This window comes from Microtus ochrogaster, unplaced genomic scaffold, assembly GCF_000317375.1.
Source record: "Microtus ochrogaster isolate Prairie Vole_2 unplaced genomic scaffold, MicOch1.0 UNK9, whole genome shotgun sequence".
NCBI lineage: Eukaryota > Metazoa > Chordata > Mammalia > Rodentia > Cricetidae > Microtus > Microtus ochrogaster.
In genome coordinates, this window is record NW_004949107.1 from 3,625,449 (window position 1) to 3,640,352 (window position 14,904).

Sequence of the window (14,904 nt, forward strand, 5' to 3'; positions counted from 1 at the left end):
ATTTGTAAACTATATAGAAAAATAGGGATTGATAATCAAACCTGAAGGTCTACACAACAGCAATAACACACCTAATTAAAATATGGGCAAAGGACTTGAACAGTGTAGATGCACAAGCGGCCACTAAGCACAGGAAATGATGTTCAATAGCACTGTCATTAAGGGAATGCAAGTCACAAATCCATCTATTTTACAAGCTTTAGACCGAAACTTCTTCCTCTCCTCCAAAAGCTAGAAAAACAGGATTGGAGAGAGACTTGGCTGCCTCTTTAGTTACTACTGAACTAGGGGCTCAGTTCCGGCAGCATTGCACCAGCTAGAGGCTGGCAGCAGTCCAGGTATTCTGGCAAGTATAAACACTGCCACAGGAAGGAACAACCTGACATATTTCCTAACATGGATAAACCCTGTTACATGAAATAGCTCCACTTTTATATTGAAATAATAAAACTCTGGGAGACAGGAAGAAATGCAATTAGCATTAAAAACTTAGTAGAGCATCAGAAGACAGAACATTATGATGGTTGCACATTAAATAGTTACAAAGTTGCATTATCTACAATTAACAATGATTAATGTGGAAAGCTGTATTTCAGAAAAGTATTTATTTTACATGCATTGGTGTTTTGCCATGGGCTTCAGGTCCCCTAAAACGAGTTACAGACAGGTGGGTGCTGGAAATTGAACCTAGGTCCTCTGGAAAAGCAGTCAGTGTTCTTAGTCATTGAGCCATCTCTCCAGCCCTCAAAAAATTTTTTAGTGAAGAATGTTTTAGAATGAGAGGTGTGGACAAGATGTTAGATTTACTTTCTGTGTAGTTCTCAGGATGTACAAAGTAGTGTTCATGTCTTGAGGTGTTCATCTATCTTTAAAATGCCCCCACATTGCAGGTTCACATTGATGTAGGGCTGTAAGGCCTGTTGCAACCTTTCCCATCAGCTAAGCATCCAAATGAGAGTTCTAGAGATTCTGGTTTTCTTTGGCCAAATAAGTAAAACTTTCCCAAGACAGGTATTTTGCAGCTTTCAGAATGGCTATAGATGCTTTCAATAATGTAACAGTGTATTGCTCCAATCATAACATGGCTCTTAGAACAGTAAAATCTGTCTCCAGGTGCTCAACAATCAACTTTCATCCCTATCACTATTGCTAGGCAGACAGAAGAGCTGGAGCCCCAATAGAAGAATTACCAAGTTGTACCATAGTTTACCTAAGAAAATCAGTTCTCTTTTAACCCAGACAATGTAATAATAAGTAAAGTATAGTTAGAGTTGTGAAAGACGCTGCGGATCCAAAATTGGCCTTCCAGTTAACAGGCTAGTCCAGTAGCAGTCCACAGAAACTGAGGTTTCGGGTTGGCTGTGGTTTGCTATCACTGGAGATGTTAAAGGAGTGATTTGTTCCAGGTTGTTAAGATAAACTACCAGCAAGATGCAGTCAAATTGCTTTTCATTCATTCACATTCCAAGAGTTCCTCTTTAGCGTTGTCTCCTTCTAATTGCATGGTGCTTGGGAAGGAGGAATAAAAACACTTTAACATAGAAGCTCACACTTTCTCAGACAAAAACTATGTTACTCCGTCTCAGTTCCTTAGAATTAAACCCAAAACACTGACCGTTACCCAACCACTGATCACATTAGACATTTGAAAAGGCCATAGACGTGATTTCCCAGAAAAGCACATGCCGCGTCATCACAATTTTTAATCCCTCTCACTGGGCATGTGTTTGTACCTCCTACAGGCTCTACAGACTCCAGAATAGAGAATTCCCAACATATCCTCCTTTCGGTGAGGTTTGATAATATTTTTTCCTTTGGTGGGACATTCCAGCAATTTCCTGTTGGTAGACAGTATATCCAAGGTACAAAGCAGCTTGAGTAGTTAGCACTACCGGTAAGAGGGAACCCAGACTTGCCTGGCGATGGTGGCACGCACTTTTAATTCCAGCAGTTGGGAGGCAGAGATAGGCAGATCTCTGAGTTCGAGGCCAGTCTGGTCTCCAAGAGCTCCAAAACTACAGAAACCCTCTCAAAAAATAAATAAAAAAAATTAAAAAAAAAAAAAAGGGAACCCAGACTCAAAACTAAGCAGGGCATGGATGGCACACGTTTGTAACCCTGACTGGCACATGGGACACTGAGGCAGCAGACTGTCCCAAGTTTGGGGCAAGCTGGGTTGCACTGTGAGTCATAGGCCAGCCTGGACTAACTACATAACCTGTCTCAAAAGTCAAAGAGGAACTGGAGAGATGGCTCAGTGGTTAAGAGCACTTGCTGCTCTTCCAGAGGATTGGAATTTCAGCCCCAGCAACCACATCAGGCTTACAACCACCTGTAGCTACAGCTCCAGGCAAACCCTATACACGTGTGGCAGGCACCCACCCCCTTACACCCTTATACACACGTGGCAGGCACCCCCCCACACCCCTATACACATGTTGCAGGCACACCCCTATACACAACGTGGCAGGCACACACACACACCCCTATACTCATGTGGCACACACACACACCTATACACATGTGCAGGCACACCCCCACATCCCTACACACGTTGCAGGCACCTGCACACACAACCCTATACACATGTGGCAGCCCCCCTACATACACCCCTATACACACATGGCAGGCACCCCCCCACATCCCTATACACGTGGCAGGCCCCCCCCACATACATCCCTATACACATGTGTAGGCACGCACACACACACACCTATATACATGTGGCTGGCACCCACACACACCCCTCTACACGTGGCAGGAATACACACACACACCAAATTAGCATAAATGAAACTAAAATTTATGCTGGATGTGGTGGTGTACACCCTGAATTCCAGCACTCAGGAAGCAAAAGCAGGGGAAGTTCTGTGGGTTCAAGGTACCTATCTCCAAACACATACACCCCTCTTTATTAGAGCTGGCTCATTGCTAAAGATTGCTGACCTTTCAAACTTACTCCCAGAAAACATGGTTCACAACCTTCTCTGTTAACTCCAGTTTGAGGGATCTGATCCCGTTCTGGTGTCTGGGGATACCAGGCACATGCATAGTGCACATACCCAATGCACAAAACACTCGTAAATACTTAGCAATTTAAAAAAAATTTTTAAACATTTACTCCCCTGCCCCCCCAAGACAGGGTTTCTCTGTGTAGCTTTTGGAACCTGTCCTGGGATTTGCTCTGTAAAGCCAGGATAGCCTCAAACTCATAAAGTCTGCCTCCGCCTCTGGAGTGCTGGGATTAAAGGCATGCACCACCACCACTTGGCTCAAAAAAGTACTACTACTTTTAGTTATTTCTGATACTCCAATCATTGTTTTGGCCAGGGCCTTTGAGAAACAAGAGTGTAGTATCTAAATCATGTTTAATAAAGTAGGTTCTAAACAATATAAGAAACAAGTAAATCCACATACACAGACACTAGTTATAAGAATACATTGTTTGGAAAACAGTTCTTGGGAAAATGGCTTTACTTTCATCATTTACGTGAGAAGCCGTGTGATGTAGGCTTCATAAATTGCACTGAGAGTGCAAAGTTGAGCACCTAAGGTTCAATAGCACAGACTAGTGCTATGCCCCAATTCTGAAGCAGTCACGTCGGTGTCCTGTAGCAGGGACAATGATTCACAAGTCTTCGGAGATTTTAATGAAAATTTTCAGAGAAAAAAAATGCTGTAACTTTATTTACAAATCTGTCTGTAAATGACAGGATTTTAAACTGTGAATCTGCCACATGGGATTAAGGGAAAAATACAGCAATAGTATTACAAGTATTACATTTTGATATTTAAATTATCCTAGAAGCAGAGTACAAGTCCTGTTAACCTCCTTTCTGCTTCTGCTCTGGCTGAGACGTGAAAAGGAACCTGAGCTGTAGGCAGCTGGGAGATCTTCCCCTGGTTTTATGTGAGCATCTCAATGGTCGGAGAATCAGAACCGGTCCGCTGCTCTGCTGGCCACTGCTCGGATATTGCCATACACCTTTGATGGAGGATTTCCTGTTCAAGGAAAAAAAGCAGATTATATATACAAATATATTCAAATACACAGAACTACACAGAAGACAAATACTTTGCACTGCTAAGAAGTCAGTTGTAAAAATAGCATTTCAAAAAGCCAGCTAGCTAGACCTGAACACCAGAGAAAAACCTCCAGTTCTCTGAACAAATTGCTGACTCTAGAACTAGATTAAATCAAGTTGCTGGATGTGTTCAGCAGCCCCCATTTTGTAGAACCTAAACTGTTCTGTTATATTTGGAATAGCTCTTCTGTGTAGAGATTTAATGAGATTAGCCAAGGAACCCTTTCTCTTCCCTAACAGATGGAATCTAAGTCAAATATTCCTGTTTTTCCCTTTACCAGCTCTTTGACTTCCGTTTGGTACTTTAACAATATGAAAGCTGTTTTGTAAGTGAGGCTTGAATCCTTCTATTCCCTAAGTAGAGGAAACACCAAGGAAATAATAAACTGCTGTTACCTAGGATAAGGTTGCAAATGGCAGTTCTTGCCATCTTAATGTTCTGGAACGAGCCGAGAATGTGAACTTTCCTGAAAGAAGCAAATGAGTCAGGTTAGCCACAAAAGCCATGTCAGCACCAAATCCTGGGAAACTGAGAACTCTGGAAACCGCAACAGATCCACATTCTAAAACAGGGCAGAGGGTGATTGCTGACAACTTTCTAAATCTTCTAAAACTCTTCTCAAATCAGTGACTGTGGTTTAGTAATTATATATCTCCATAAGAAATCATCAGAGAGACAAGAACAAATTAAAAATTCCTTTTTTCTCAGCAATTTTTGCAATGTTATCCAGGCTGGCCTTAAACATGCAGTGCCTCCTGAGGGCTGAGATTACAGACATGCTACCAGATTCCTGGGTACAGGCAGGGAGGGATGGCTCAGTATGTACAGGTACTTGGCACCTAGCCTGACAACTAAGTTTGATTCCCCAAGGCCCACTTGATAGAAAGAGAGGACCAACTCCCACACGTTGTTCCAACCCACATTTAAGTGGTATGGCACATGATCCACCTGCCCAAACACAAATTAAATAAAACAGAAAAATTCCTGGTCAACAGTTGCTCACATCCAGTGAGTCCTGCATGTTTATCATGTAATCCTCCAAGGGACCCTTTCTAGGTAGATAGTATTTCCATTGTATACAAGATTGGAAATCAGCAGACTTAAGGCTAGGGATGTAGCTCAGAGGCGCACACCCTGCGTAGGGTGAGGCCCCGGACTTCATCCTGAGCAGTAAGGATGGGAAGGATGGAGGACACAACATGAAAAGGACGCAGAAATCAAGAAAGCTTAGACCATTTAGCTGCTCACTGAACACCCAGAACTGTAACACTGATTCACTTACCACAGCATCTTTCAATTTCAACTAATTACAAAGCTAAGAAAAACTACTGTAGAAGCTTTGATATTTATATACATTTAAATAAGATGTTATTTTATACTTGGGGATATAATGCTTCTCTCTGATTCCAAAGAATATCACATAAAAAGTCCAATGCGTAGATGTGGGATACTGACAGGCTGCCAAAGGAGGAAAGTCACAGGTTTTACTCAGGAAGCCCACTAGCTTACGATAATGACCAACAAAATTCTAAATGTAACAACAACAATAAAAAAAACCAACTATTGTTACATCTTAAATCTAATTCAAAATTAATCAAAAGATTAAAAAAAAGTACCCTTACACCAAAATTTGGCATTTAATGACTCCAAAATGAAACATTCCAAATGCCATCAACTGTAATTGGAATGGTACTTGGTTATTTAAAAAAAGTGAACTACTGCTGTCCCAACAAAATGAAGTGTTCAAAGCAATGTGCTAAATGAATACACAACACACTGGGACTAGGGCGGGGTGAAGGACGGGTCCCTGAGGGTGGGCGGTATGGGTGTGGCAGGGCTGCAGGACTGCCCGGCTAAGCGACCGCTAGACGGACAAGGCTGTCAGGTGAATTCGTTTACTCATGCAAATTGTGCCAAAACTACCCTTTCTCAAACAACTTTACAAAAACTTTCAGGCTACGTTCAGCCATCTTAAACATCATTGTTTCCATGTCTTTGAAATTTCCAGTAGAAAAAAAGCTCAGGTTTCAGACTCATAAGACTCAATTCATAAAAGAGCAGAATTATGATATTTGGCTTCAAGGAGAGGACCACCAATATAACAGTTGCCCTTAAATATAAAGAATTCCTACATTAATGTGGTCCAAATAATGATGTTTAGAGCAAAACAATATTAAATGAAATCCTCACCCGTCTGTCAACTGTCTGTCAACTTCATATTCTATCAGTTCTGAGACATCTATCTGCCTGTTTAACACCAACACGGGAACAGAGCAGCTCTGACCTCAGAGGTACTCCCAGCTCCGCATCAGAACCCCACCCTCGTCGATAGCCTCTATCATCTTACATACAGGCGCATGCAACTACCTGACTTTTTAAAGGAAAACCTCACAGTGGGATTTCAAACACCTACTATTTGTACTTCCCTTAAGGATTTAATAGATTTGTCCAAGATAAAATGTAAAGCTTCCCTTTTAATAAATCATCTTAACAGTATGTCTAAGTTATTTCTCTTATTCTCACGGGGACAATTACTGAAATTTCCTTGATTAACTCATCATCCTTTCAAGTTGGTGAATATTCAACTAGAACCACATAACTAGAAAAACCCAATGTGGGTTAAAGGCAACTTTATAAAGCAGTGGTATGGTACATGACCAGAATGCACAATGTCCCAGAGTCAGTCCCCAATACCAAAAGCGGGGGGAGGGAATTTACAACAAATAAGAGCTACGACCTTTTTGAAACTAGTAAGATCAACTACAAATCACGAAAATTTTCTCAAGACAAGATACTTACACATCTGCCAAAACAATCCGCGTCCGTGTCACATTCTCTATGGTAAATTTGGTTTTTCCTCCTTTGCCAGCAATTCTTCCTATTGCCCTTGACAGGTGGTCTCCTTTTAAGGGCTTAACTAAACAGGAAAAACAAGACATCAGGTGGCTAGCTATTGCGTTCTTCTACTAAACAATACGAATATACATCTTCTGAAAAGTGTTAGTAATGCAGCTCAATTGAAGCTATTAGAAAACCAGACACAATACAATGCAGTCGGAAGCACAAAGGCTGACGGTTCACACAGAAGAACCACCTGCTTGCTTCCCTTACCATCGGTTATCTCAAAAGACTCCAGGAAGAGGTCGTCCAGCCTGATAAGTGCGAGTGCGTCCTACAAAACAAAAGTAGGCATCATCAAGGCCTTTTCATTTTTACAACGAAAATCCAGACACCACAATGACAAAACTCAGAGGTTTGGAAAATAATCCAGCCACTGAAAAGTCTACACTGTGCATTTCCAAGTCTCGTGAGACCACTCACCTCCACCTGAAATCCGAGAACAAAGGCCTTCACGAAGTCGGCTGCTTTGGTCAGGGCACTGACATCCTTGGTGTCTTTACAAGTCTGAAAAAAGAGGTGCACGTATGGAGAGGATGAGAAAGAAAGCATTTCTAAAAATAAAATACTAGAAACGATATTTTATTATAATTTCCTTCACCATCAACCACCCTCCCCAATATTGTTAAGACCCCTTTAAGGTGGAATAAGCATTCCCTTTAATTTGTACAAGGGAACCTTCCGGCCCCAACGCTGGGAAATTCTACACAAACCCATTCAAATGACTAAACATACTCTATGACTAATGGAGGTTGGTCTCTAGCATACCAGGGGCTCACACCCATTCTGTCCCCTAGTAAATGTCCAGACAAGTCCTCTGTTCTCCATCATGGCAGTATCCCCCAAGGAGTCCTGATCTGACATTCTGTCTTAAGGGACCATTTATATGCTGCTGTTTCCCAAATCAACAACTCCAGTTCTGACTACCTGCATGCCTAGCACTGAGGAAATCAAGAATAGTTTAAGCAGGAATCCTGTCTGCGAGTAATTACTTGAACTACAGAAATAGCTGTTATTCAGAGAACGCCCACCACTGTAAATAATATGCCTTACACGTCTAGCTCTAAGCTTCCCCTTGACAACCTTGAGTGCTTTGTAATGTAAACACTTACCGTACACGAGAAAATTAAACTACTAAAAACCCAAACAGTCTCATTTCTAAAATACTCCTTCCGGTCTCCCACACAAATTCACAACCCATTTGAAGAGATTCCCCATTTGACAAACTTAAAAGCATACAGGATTGTGTTAACAGGATATGCACATTTAAAAACAGAACCCAGCCGGGTAGGGGAACACACGCCTTTAATCCCAGTACCATCCAGATCTCTTTGAGTGCCAGGCCAGCCAAGGCTACACAGTGAAACCTAGTCTCAAAAAAAAAAAAAAAGAAACAAACAACAAAGTTCCAGACTCTAGATCCCACTCTATATGTGACTTTTGGCAAGTACCATAAATTTCCAGATTTATGTTTTTTCATCTATAAAATAACATGTCGTTGTAGAAGACCCTAAATGGTCCTTTCTAGCACCAAAGTTGAAGACTCTGGCCAAGGCACTGAATTTCTCTAACCTTCCCTTGTCTCCTCCTTTGGCATGTGTGGGGTTGGGGAAGGAATGGGAAGGTACCTACATCATACCTTAAAGACCAAATGACAAGCTTTACCTCGGGCTAACACACTATGCCCGTGATCCATGGCATCAACAAACACATACTGAGACCACCAACTAAGGATCCTGCAATAAACAAAGCAGCTGCTGAAGCGCAAGAGAAACGTACAAACTTCTAACGAGAAAGTGCTTGAGCTAGACCTTGAAAGCTGTCTGGAACTAAGTAGGAAGAGAATGGAAAAAAAACAAAACAAAACAGTTTTCTTCAGAGAGCAAAGCCACCAAAAGCACCAGCCACTTACTAGAAAAAGCTCTATTAAGGGAAATGCATTCATTTATCTTCATTTCTGAGGGAGAAAACTCGGTAGGCAGCGAAAGGGCTACATTTCTCCTTACCCTGATTTCTACATTTCTTGATTTCAGGTTAAAGCGTATCTGAAGCCCCAAATGTTCCACTATCGGAGTAAATATCTTCATCCAGTTCTCTTTTAATGGTGTGTATCTGTTAGCGGGGACAGGAATCCTTCTCGTTTCTTCTTTATCGGCCTGCAACAAAGCACGCACACATTCAGGAGGTGACCGGAGATCGGCGGGACGAGACTTAAAACCAGAGCGGATCCTTCGCCTGGACGCCCGACTCCACCCCGCCGCGCCTCGGTCCGCACCAGGAGCCGCTCGCCCGAGAGCGGCGGGAAGATCGGCATCTTCGCCGGCCGCGCCTCCTCTGTGTCCATGCTGCTGGCATCTCCGTCCTGTCCCGCCTCTGACGGCCGCTCGGCCTGTCGCTTCTTCGCCCGCCGGCTCCCTCTGCGCGTGACGGGAGTGAAGCCGTCCTCCGTCCCGGAGTTCTGCGTCTCCATCTCGGCCATGTTCGAACCGAGTGAGTCCAACCAGCCGGACACGTGCGAAGTTATACTGCGCCTGCGCCAGCCTCCGCCAATCAGCGCGAGGGAACCGCCCCTTTTGAGGCGGAGCCCACGCCTGGGGGCCTAAAGCAGGATTGTCCTCTTGTCTGCCTGGCTGCCCGAGGATATGCCTGATTGTTAGTGTCGCCGTACTCCCCCACCACACACACCTCACCCCCACGCTCTGAGCCGAAGCATTCTCAACCTCTAACGTGTGTATTTGAAAACGTTGTGGTAAAGGCAGTAAGTCAGCTTGTGCCGTGTGTGGAGAAGCATCTGGTACCGTCTCAGCGGCTCATCCGGCATTATCAAAGACACCCAAGCCCAACTTGCTTGAGCGTCCGGGTAGAGTGCGGCTAGGGAGGGACAAACTGCCCCTGCGATGTTTGTAGTCTGGTTTCCAGGTTAGTGTTTGTCTTCCTCGGCAGCATGTCCACCTTCGAGAAGCCTCAGATCATCGTGCACATTCAAAAAGGCCTAAACTACACGGTGTTCGACTGCAAATGGGTGCCCTGCAGTGCCAAGTTCGTGACGATGGGCAACTTCGCCCGCGGAACCGGCGTTATCCAGGTGTACGAGATCCAGCGCGGGGACCTGAAGCTGCTGCGGGAGGTGGGCGCAGGCGTGGACGGCTGTTGGGGCGTGCGTGCGTGTTCTGGGGTCTGCAGTACTGTTTGCTCCAGCAGGACCAGAAAGAAGGAGATTACAGACTGAGAAATACTTCGGGCTTAAAACTTTGTCATCCATCCCAAAATCTCACTGGGGAACTAGTACCTTGGCTCACTGCCAGCCCCTTCTCCCGCCACCCACCGAGCAGTCGGTTGCAAGGTTCTGGGAAGTGAAGTTGAGATTTCAAGGTTACGTTCGTGGGCCTTTTAGGGTGTTTGCATTTGTAGTCTGTTAGTACGTATATTCAATACACGCACGTGTCGTGCAACAGAGCTTACAACGAAATTTGTGGAGACAGCTAACTACGCCGTGCTTTTCGACAAGTATCACTTGAATGCCTGATAGTCCCAGGCATGTGAATGGCAATGTCACGGGTCTCGTGGAGTTTATTTTCTGTTGGGAGAGACAGTCGGTTAAAACAGCCAAAGCAAGAATGAATAAATGTAAATCAAGTCGAGTTCAATGAGAGTAAAAACATTTAGGGTGAGCAGAAACTAATTAGGGCAAAGTCAGAGTATGAAGTTCCAGAAGAAACAGCGTGTGGGAAAGCTCTTTGATAGTGATGGGAGATATATATTTTTTTTCATTATTTATTTTTGGTTTTTCGAGACAAGATTTCTCTGTAGTTTTGGAGCCTGTCCTGGAACTAGCTCTTGTAGACCAGCCTGGCCTCGAATTTACAGAGATCTCCCAGTGTCTGCCTCCCGAGTGCTGGGATTAAAGGTGCGTATTTACAGAGATCCTCCAATGTCTGTCTCCCGAGTGCTGGGATTAAAGGTGCGTGCAGCCGGGCGATGGTGGCGCACGCCTTTAATCCCAGCACTTGGGAGGCAGAGGCAGGCGGATCTCTGTGAGTTCGAGACCAGCCTGGTCACAAGAGCTAGTTCCAGGACAGGCTCCAAAACAACATAGAAACCCTGCCTCGAAAAGCCAAAAAAAAAAAAAAAAAAAAAACAACAAAAAAAATAAAGGTGCGTGCCACCACCACATGCTGTTTACTATCTTTAAAAAAATACAAAACACACTCTGGAAGTGGTGGTGCACATCTTTAATCCCAGCACTCCGGGTAGAAGCAGGAGAATTTCCGCTTGAGACGCTATCTGAAAAACAATCACAAAACCTACTGAAAAAGAGGGGTAAGTAGGGACCTTTGCAAGATCTCTAAGACTTTTGACAGATTTATCCTTCTTTTTCCTATAAGAAGAACAGGACACCACTGAGGGGCTTTTAGGAGGATGCAAGACCAGATTGACAGGGTTTGTAGAAGGCTGCCAGTGAGCCAGTTACAGAATGATGAAAATAACCAACATTTCCTTTGCTTTTTGAGATGGGTGTTGTCTGTGTTATCCAGTTGGCCTCAAATTAATAATCCTCATGCCGGTCCCCGCAGTGGGCTGAGATTATAGGCCATGTGCTGTGGTGCCGAGCTGTGGCTAACAGTTCTATAGTTACAGTTTTGAAAACTGTTTCCATTTGGGTTGACTGAAGCAAATGACCAGGCTCACTGAGGTGTTGGTGAGCTATGTGAAGAGTTGGCTTGCAGATGAGTTTAATGAGTTTAGGACAGGTAGCGGATACATAAACTTACGTGAGAAGGTGTGTGACGCGCCCTCTCTCCGTGAGCTTTGCTGAGAGCCTCTTTTCAGGGTTAGTTCGTACTCTGTAGCCAGCATTCAACTTGGAGAATCTACACACATGCCTTGGTGTTCTCCCCCTTGCCGGTGTTCTTCATCCCTTAACCCACAGTCACCTGTTGCTGTCCTAGTGGCCAGTTCAGGTGAGCTGACAGAGGAAGCCCTTCCTGCTCTGTGTCCCTATAATACTGACCTTTTGTGCAGAAGTAAGCAGGCTGTGCTACTTTTCTAGGTCGTAAGCTGGAGAACGGGGACAATGCCTTCTAGTATCATTTGTAAGGATCAGCGACTCAATGCAAATTTGTTAAAAGAAAGAGGAATGAATGAACTTGGGAGTTTTATATACTGGTGTAGGAATTGCTAGTCAGTGTGGGTTAAGGACTCTGGACATGGGCAACGTTGGCGTAACAGAAACTTTAAAATGAAGCATTAAGAACAAATGCCAGTCAACCCTCAGCCAGAAAGCATCTGTAGACTTGTGCTTTGTTTTCCCAAGGATTATGGCGCATTTATACATTTCAGTAATAGCTATTCCAAGAGAAATAGTGTTCTGCTGTCCTAATTTTTGAAGAATCTTATGAATTCTATTTATTTACTTACTTACTTAGTTAGTTTTGCAAGACAGGTTTTCTTTGTGTAAACAACACTGGCCTATCCTGGAACTCGCTCCACTCAGCTCTGTAGACTAGACTGGCCTTTACCTCACTGAGATTCGCCTTCCTCACCCCTGCCTCTGCCTTCGGAGTGCTGAGATTAAAGGTGCGTGTGCCACCACCGCCAAGCTTATTTATTTTTTAAGTGAAAGTAACAAGTGTTTATAAGAGAACATTTAGAAAATATAGGTAGGGCTAAAAAAGAGAGTATCACACATGATCTGAACCCCAGGAGTAACGACTTCTGTTTTTGGATCCTCTTCATTCCATGAATTACTGAGACTCCTGTAGAGGTCCTGTGCCAAAACAGAACCACAGGTACTTGAACATTTCCTTCTAAAAAGCAAGTAGAACGTTAGGAACAAAGCGCCTTTCAGAACTTACTATTGCATTGTAATTGTTTTGTATTATTGAGGGGTGCAGAGAAAAGCTTGCAGGTTAAATGCATGGCCCGTGGCTTTCCTGTGTCCAAGTCCTCTGTGTTTGGCTGCTAATCCTGGCTACGTACAGGTTTTAAAATATCCATGCCCTGTTCCCACCTCTACAAATGTGACCTTCTGCTGGTTGATTTTATTGAGTACCGGAGTTGAGAACCATGGGACCAGGTGGATTCCTTACCCCAATAGGAGGAGTCATGCTCGTTGTGTTATGGTGGATTACTACAAGGCTTATACCAAAGCCTATGCACACAGATACATGTAAGAGGAGCAAATCAGCTGTTTCCTTTCTGGCGCTTCATCTTATTGCTAAAGGAATGGGCACAAATGGAGGGCAAGAGGCTGGGCAGTTTGGCATCCATCGTTAACACCAGTACTCGGGAGGCAGAGGCAGGAGGATCTCTTTAAGACTAGCCTCGTCTACATAGTGAGTTCCAGAATAGCCAGGGTTACGTAGTAAGAGCCTGGCTCAAAAAACAAAAACAAACAAAAATTGAACAGATAAAATTGGAGGGTAGGGGACTGGAGAAGTGGCTCCATGGTTAAAGCACTCTGTCTTCTCTTCCAGATGCCCCAACTTTGATGTCCCAGCACCTAGATGGCAGCTCACACTGTCTGTAGCTGCACTTCTAGGGGCTCTGATGCTCTCCTCTAGCTTTCTTCAGCAACAGTCGTGCTTCTAATGCACAGGCATATATGCAGGCAGAATACCGTACGCATACATTAAAATAAATAAATAAACGGAGGGCAGGGCCTCCTTCCCTAGTTGAACACTGTGTAGGGCCACATAACAGTATCTGTCCAAGTGTCCCTTCGTCATCCTTTCCCGAGACTTCAACTTTTCTAATGTACACGAAGTTACCGTATGGACAAAGACGTCCCTGAAAAACAAATCATGGGTGAGGTTGGTAGTGAGCTAGTGAGGCTTTGGTGTTTCAGCTCCTGCGCTCCTGCATTCAGTGCTTGTTAGCTTTTGCCTGACTAAAGCTTTCAGTGTTAATTAAGTAGTGCCAGGATGTGGAGGAGGAAGTACTGACAAGCGGCAGTAGACCTGCCCACAGGCAAAGCAAAAATAGCTCTGTGGCAATTATTGATCATGGGCTTCTTTAGTCATGCTGGCATATGCTTCTGGCAAAGAATGTAAAAATCTAGGCCAAATAAACTATCATTGGTGGTCATTCTCAATATCATATTTACCAATTTCTTAGCCTGATTTTTGTGTGAAATAATTTTAACCAAGTAGATCATTATTTTTAACCAATTAGTATTTTATTAAAGTTACCACTTTTCATAGAAAAAAATTTAACAGTGTTGCTTTTGTGTGTTTGTGATGTCCCCTTGGTTACTGACTTTTATTAGTGTCTGAGCTCAGAGGAAACAAGACTGTTTTCCAAATTCAGATACAACAGAGCTCAGTCTCTCTGGGCAACTGTTTTGAGTTTTGATTCTTGAAAACTACACAAGTAATACCTAAGTTTCTGGGTTTTGATACAAAAATAGAAACTCTGAGGGAAGCATGATACAATGTATTTTTCTTGCAAAAAAAAATGAATGAGGGTTTAAAAAAAAAACAAAATAGAGAAATCTGAAATTAGCTTTAATTTATTCCTCCACCATTTTGTTCACTCTTGCAAGCTTAGAACTTAGGAACGAGAGCCTGAGGTTGGCTTGGCCCTTGATTCTAAGTATGGGCCATCACTTCTCAATTGAAATGGTACCCTGGACTGCGTGTAAGGCTTAGGGACTGCTTGTCGTGCAGAGATGAGGACCTGGGCTTTCATCTGCAGTGGCCGTATAAAAAGCCAGCCACATTTGTACACTTGTGATTCCTGCATGTGGAGGACAGAGACAGGAAGATCCCTGCAGCTTGCTGTCAGCTAGCTTAGCTCCAGGTTCAATGAGAGATCCTGTCTCAAAGGAAGAAAACAGAGTGATAGATCTGGATACCTCAAGTCCTCTTCTGATTTCCGCACTCACAAGCACACACAGTGATATCCCGAACAGTTTGCAGC

The 14,904-nt window shown here is 43.7% G+C and overlaps 2 protein-coding genes across 2 annotated transcripts in view; one reads left to right on the forward strand and one right to left on the reverse strand.

Annotated features, from left to right (window-relative positions):
• Positions 1 to 3,632: 3,632 nt before the first annotated feature.
• Positions 3,633 to 9,488, reverse strand: Pno1 (partner of NOB1 homolog). The gene is made up of 7 exons (XM_005366436.3): positions 9,260 to 9,488; positions 8,991 to 9,140; positions 7,408 to 7,491; positions 7,198 to 7,258; positions 6,886 to 7,003; positions 4,482 to 4,552; positions 3,633 to 4,002 (listed from the first exon to the last, which is right to left on the reverse strand). Exons 1-7 carry the CDS (start codon positions 9,461 to 9,463, stop codon positions 3,935 to 3,937), a joined length of 756 nt encoding a protein of 251 aa, XP_005366493.1. The 5' UTR covers positions 9,464 to 9,488; the 3' UTR covers positions 3,633 to 3,934.
• A 364-nt stretch (positions 9,489 to 9,852) lies between these two features.
• Wdr92 (WD repeat domain 92) overlaps positions 9,853 to 14,904 on the forward strand; it is a 25,075-nt gene continuing 20,023 nt past the window's right edge. The window contains exon 1 of the mRNA XM_005366437.3: positions 9,853 to 10,111. Within this exon, the coding sequence (XP_005366494.1) occupies positions 9,929 to 10,111 (183 nt within the window). The 5' untranslated portion in view covers positions 9,853 to 9,928. The remainder of the gene's footprint in view (positions 10,112 to 14,904) is intronic.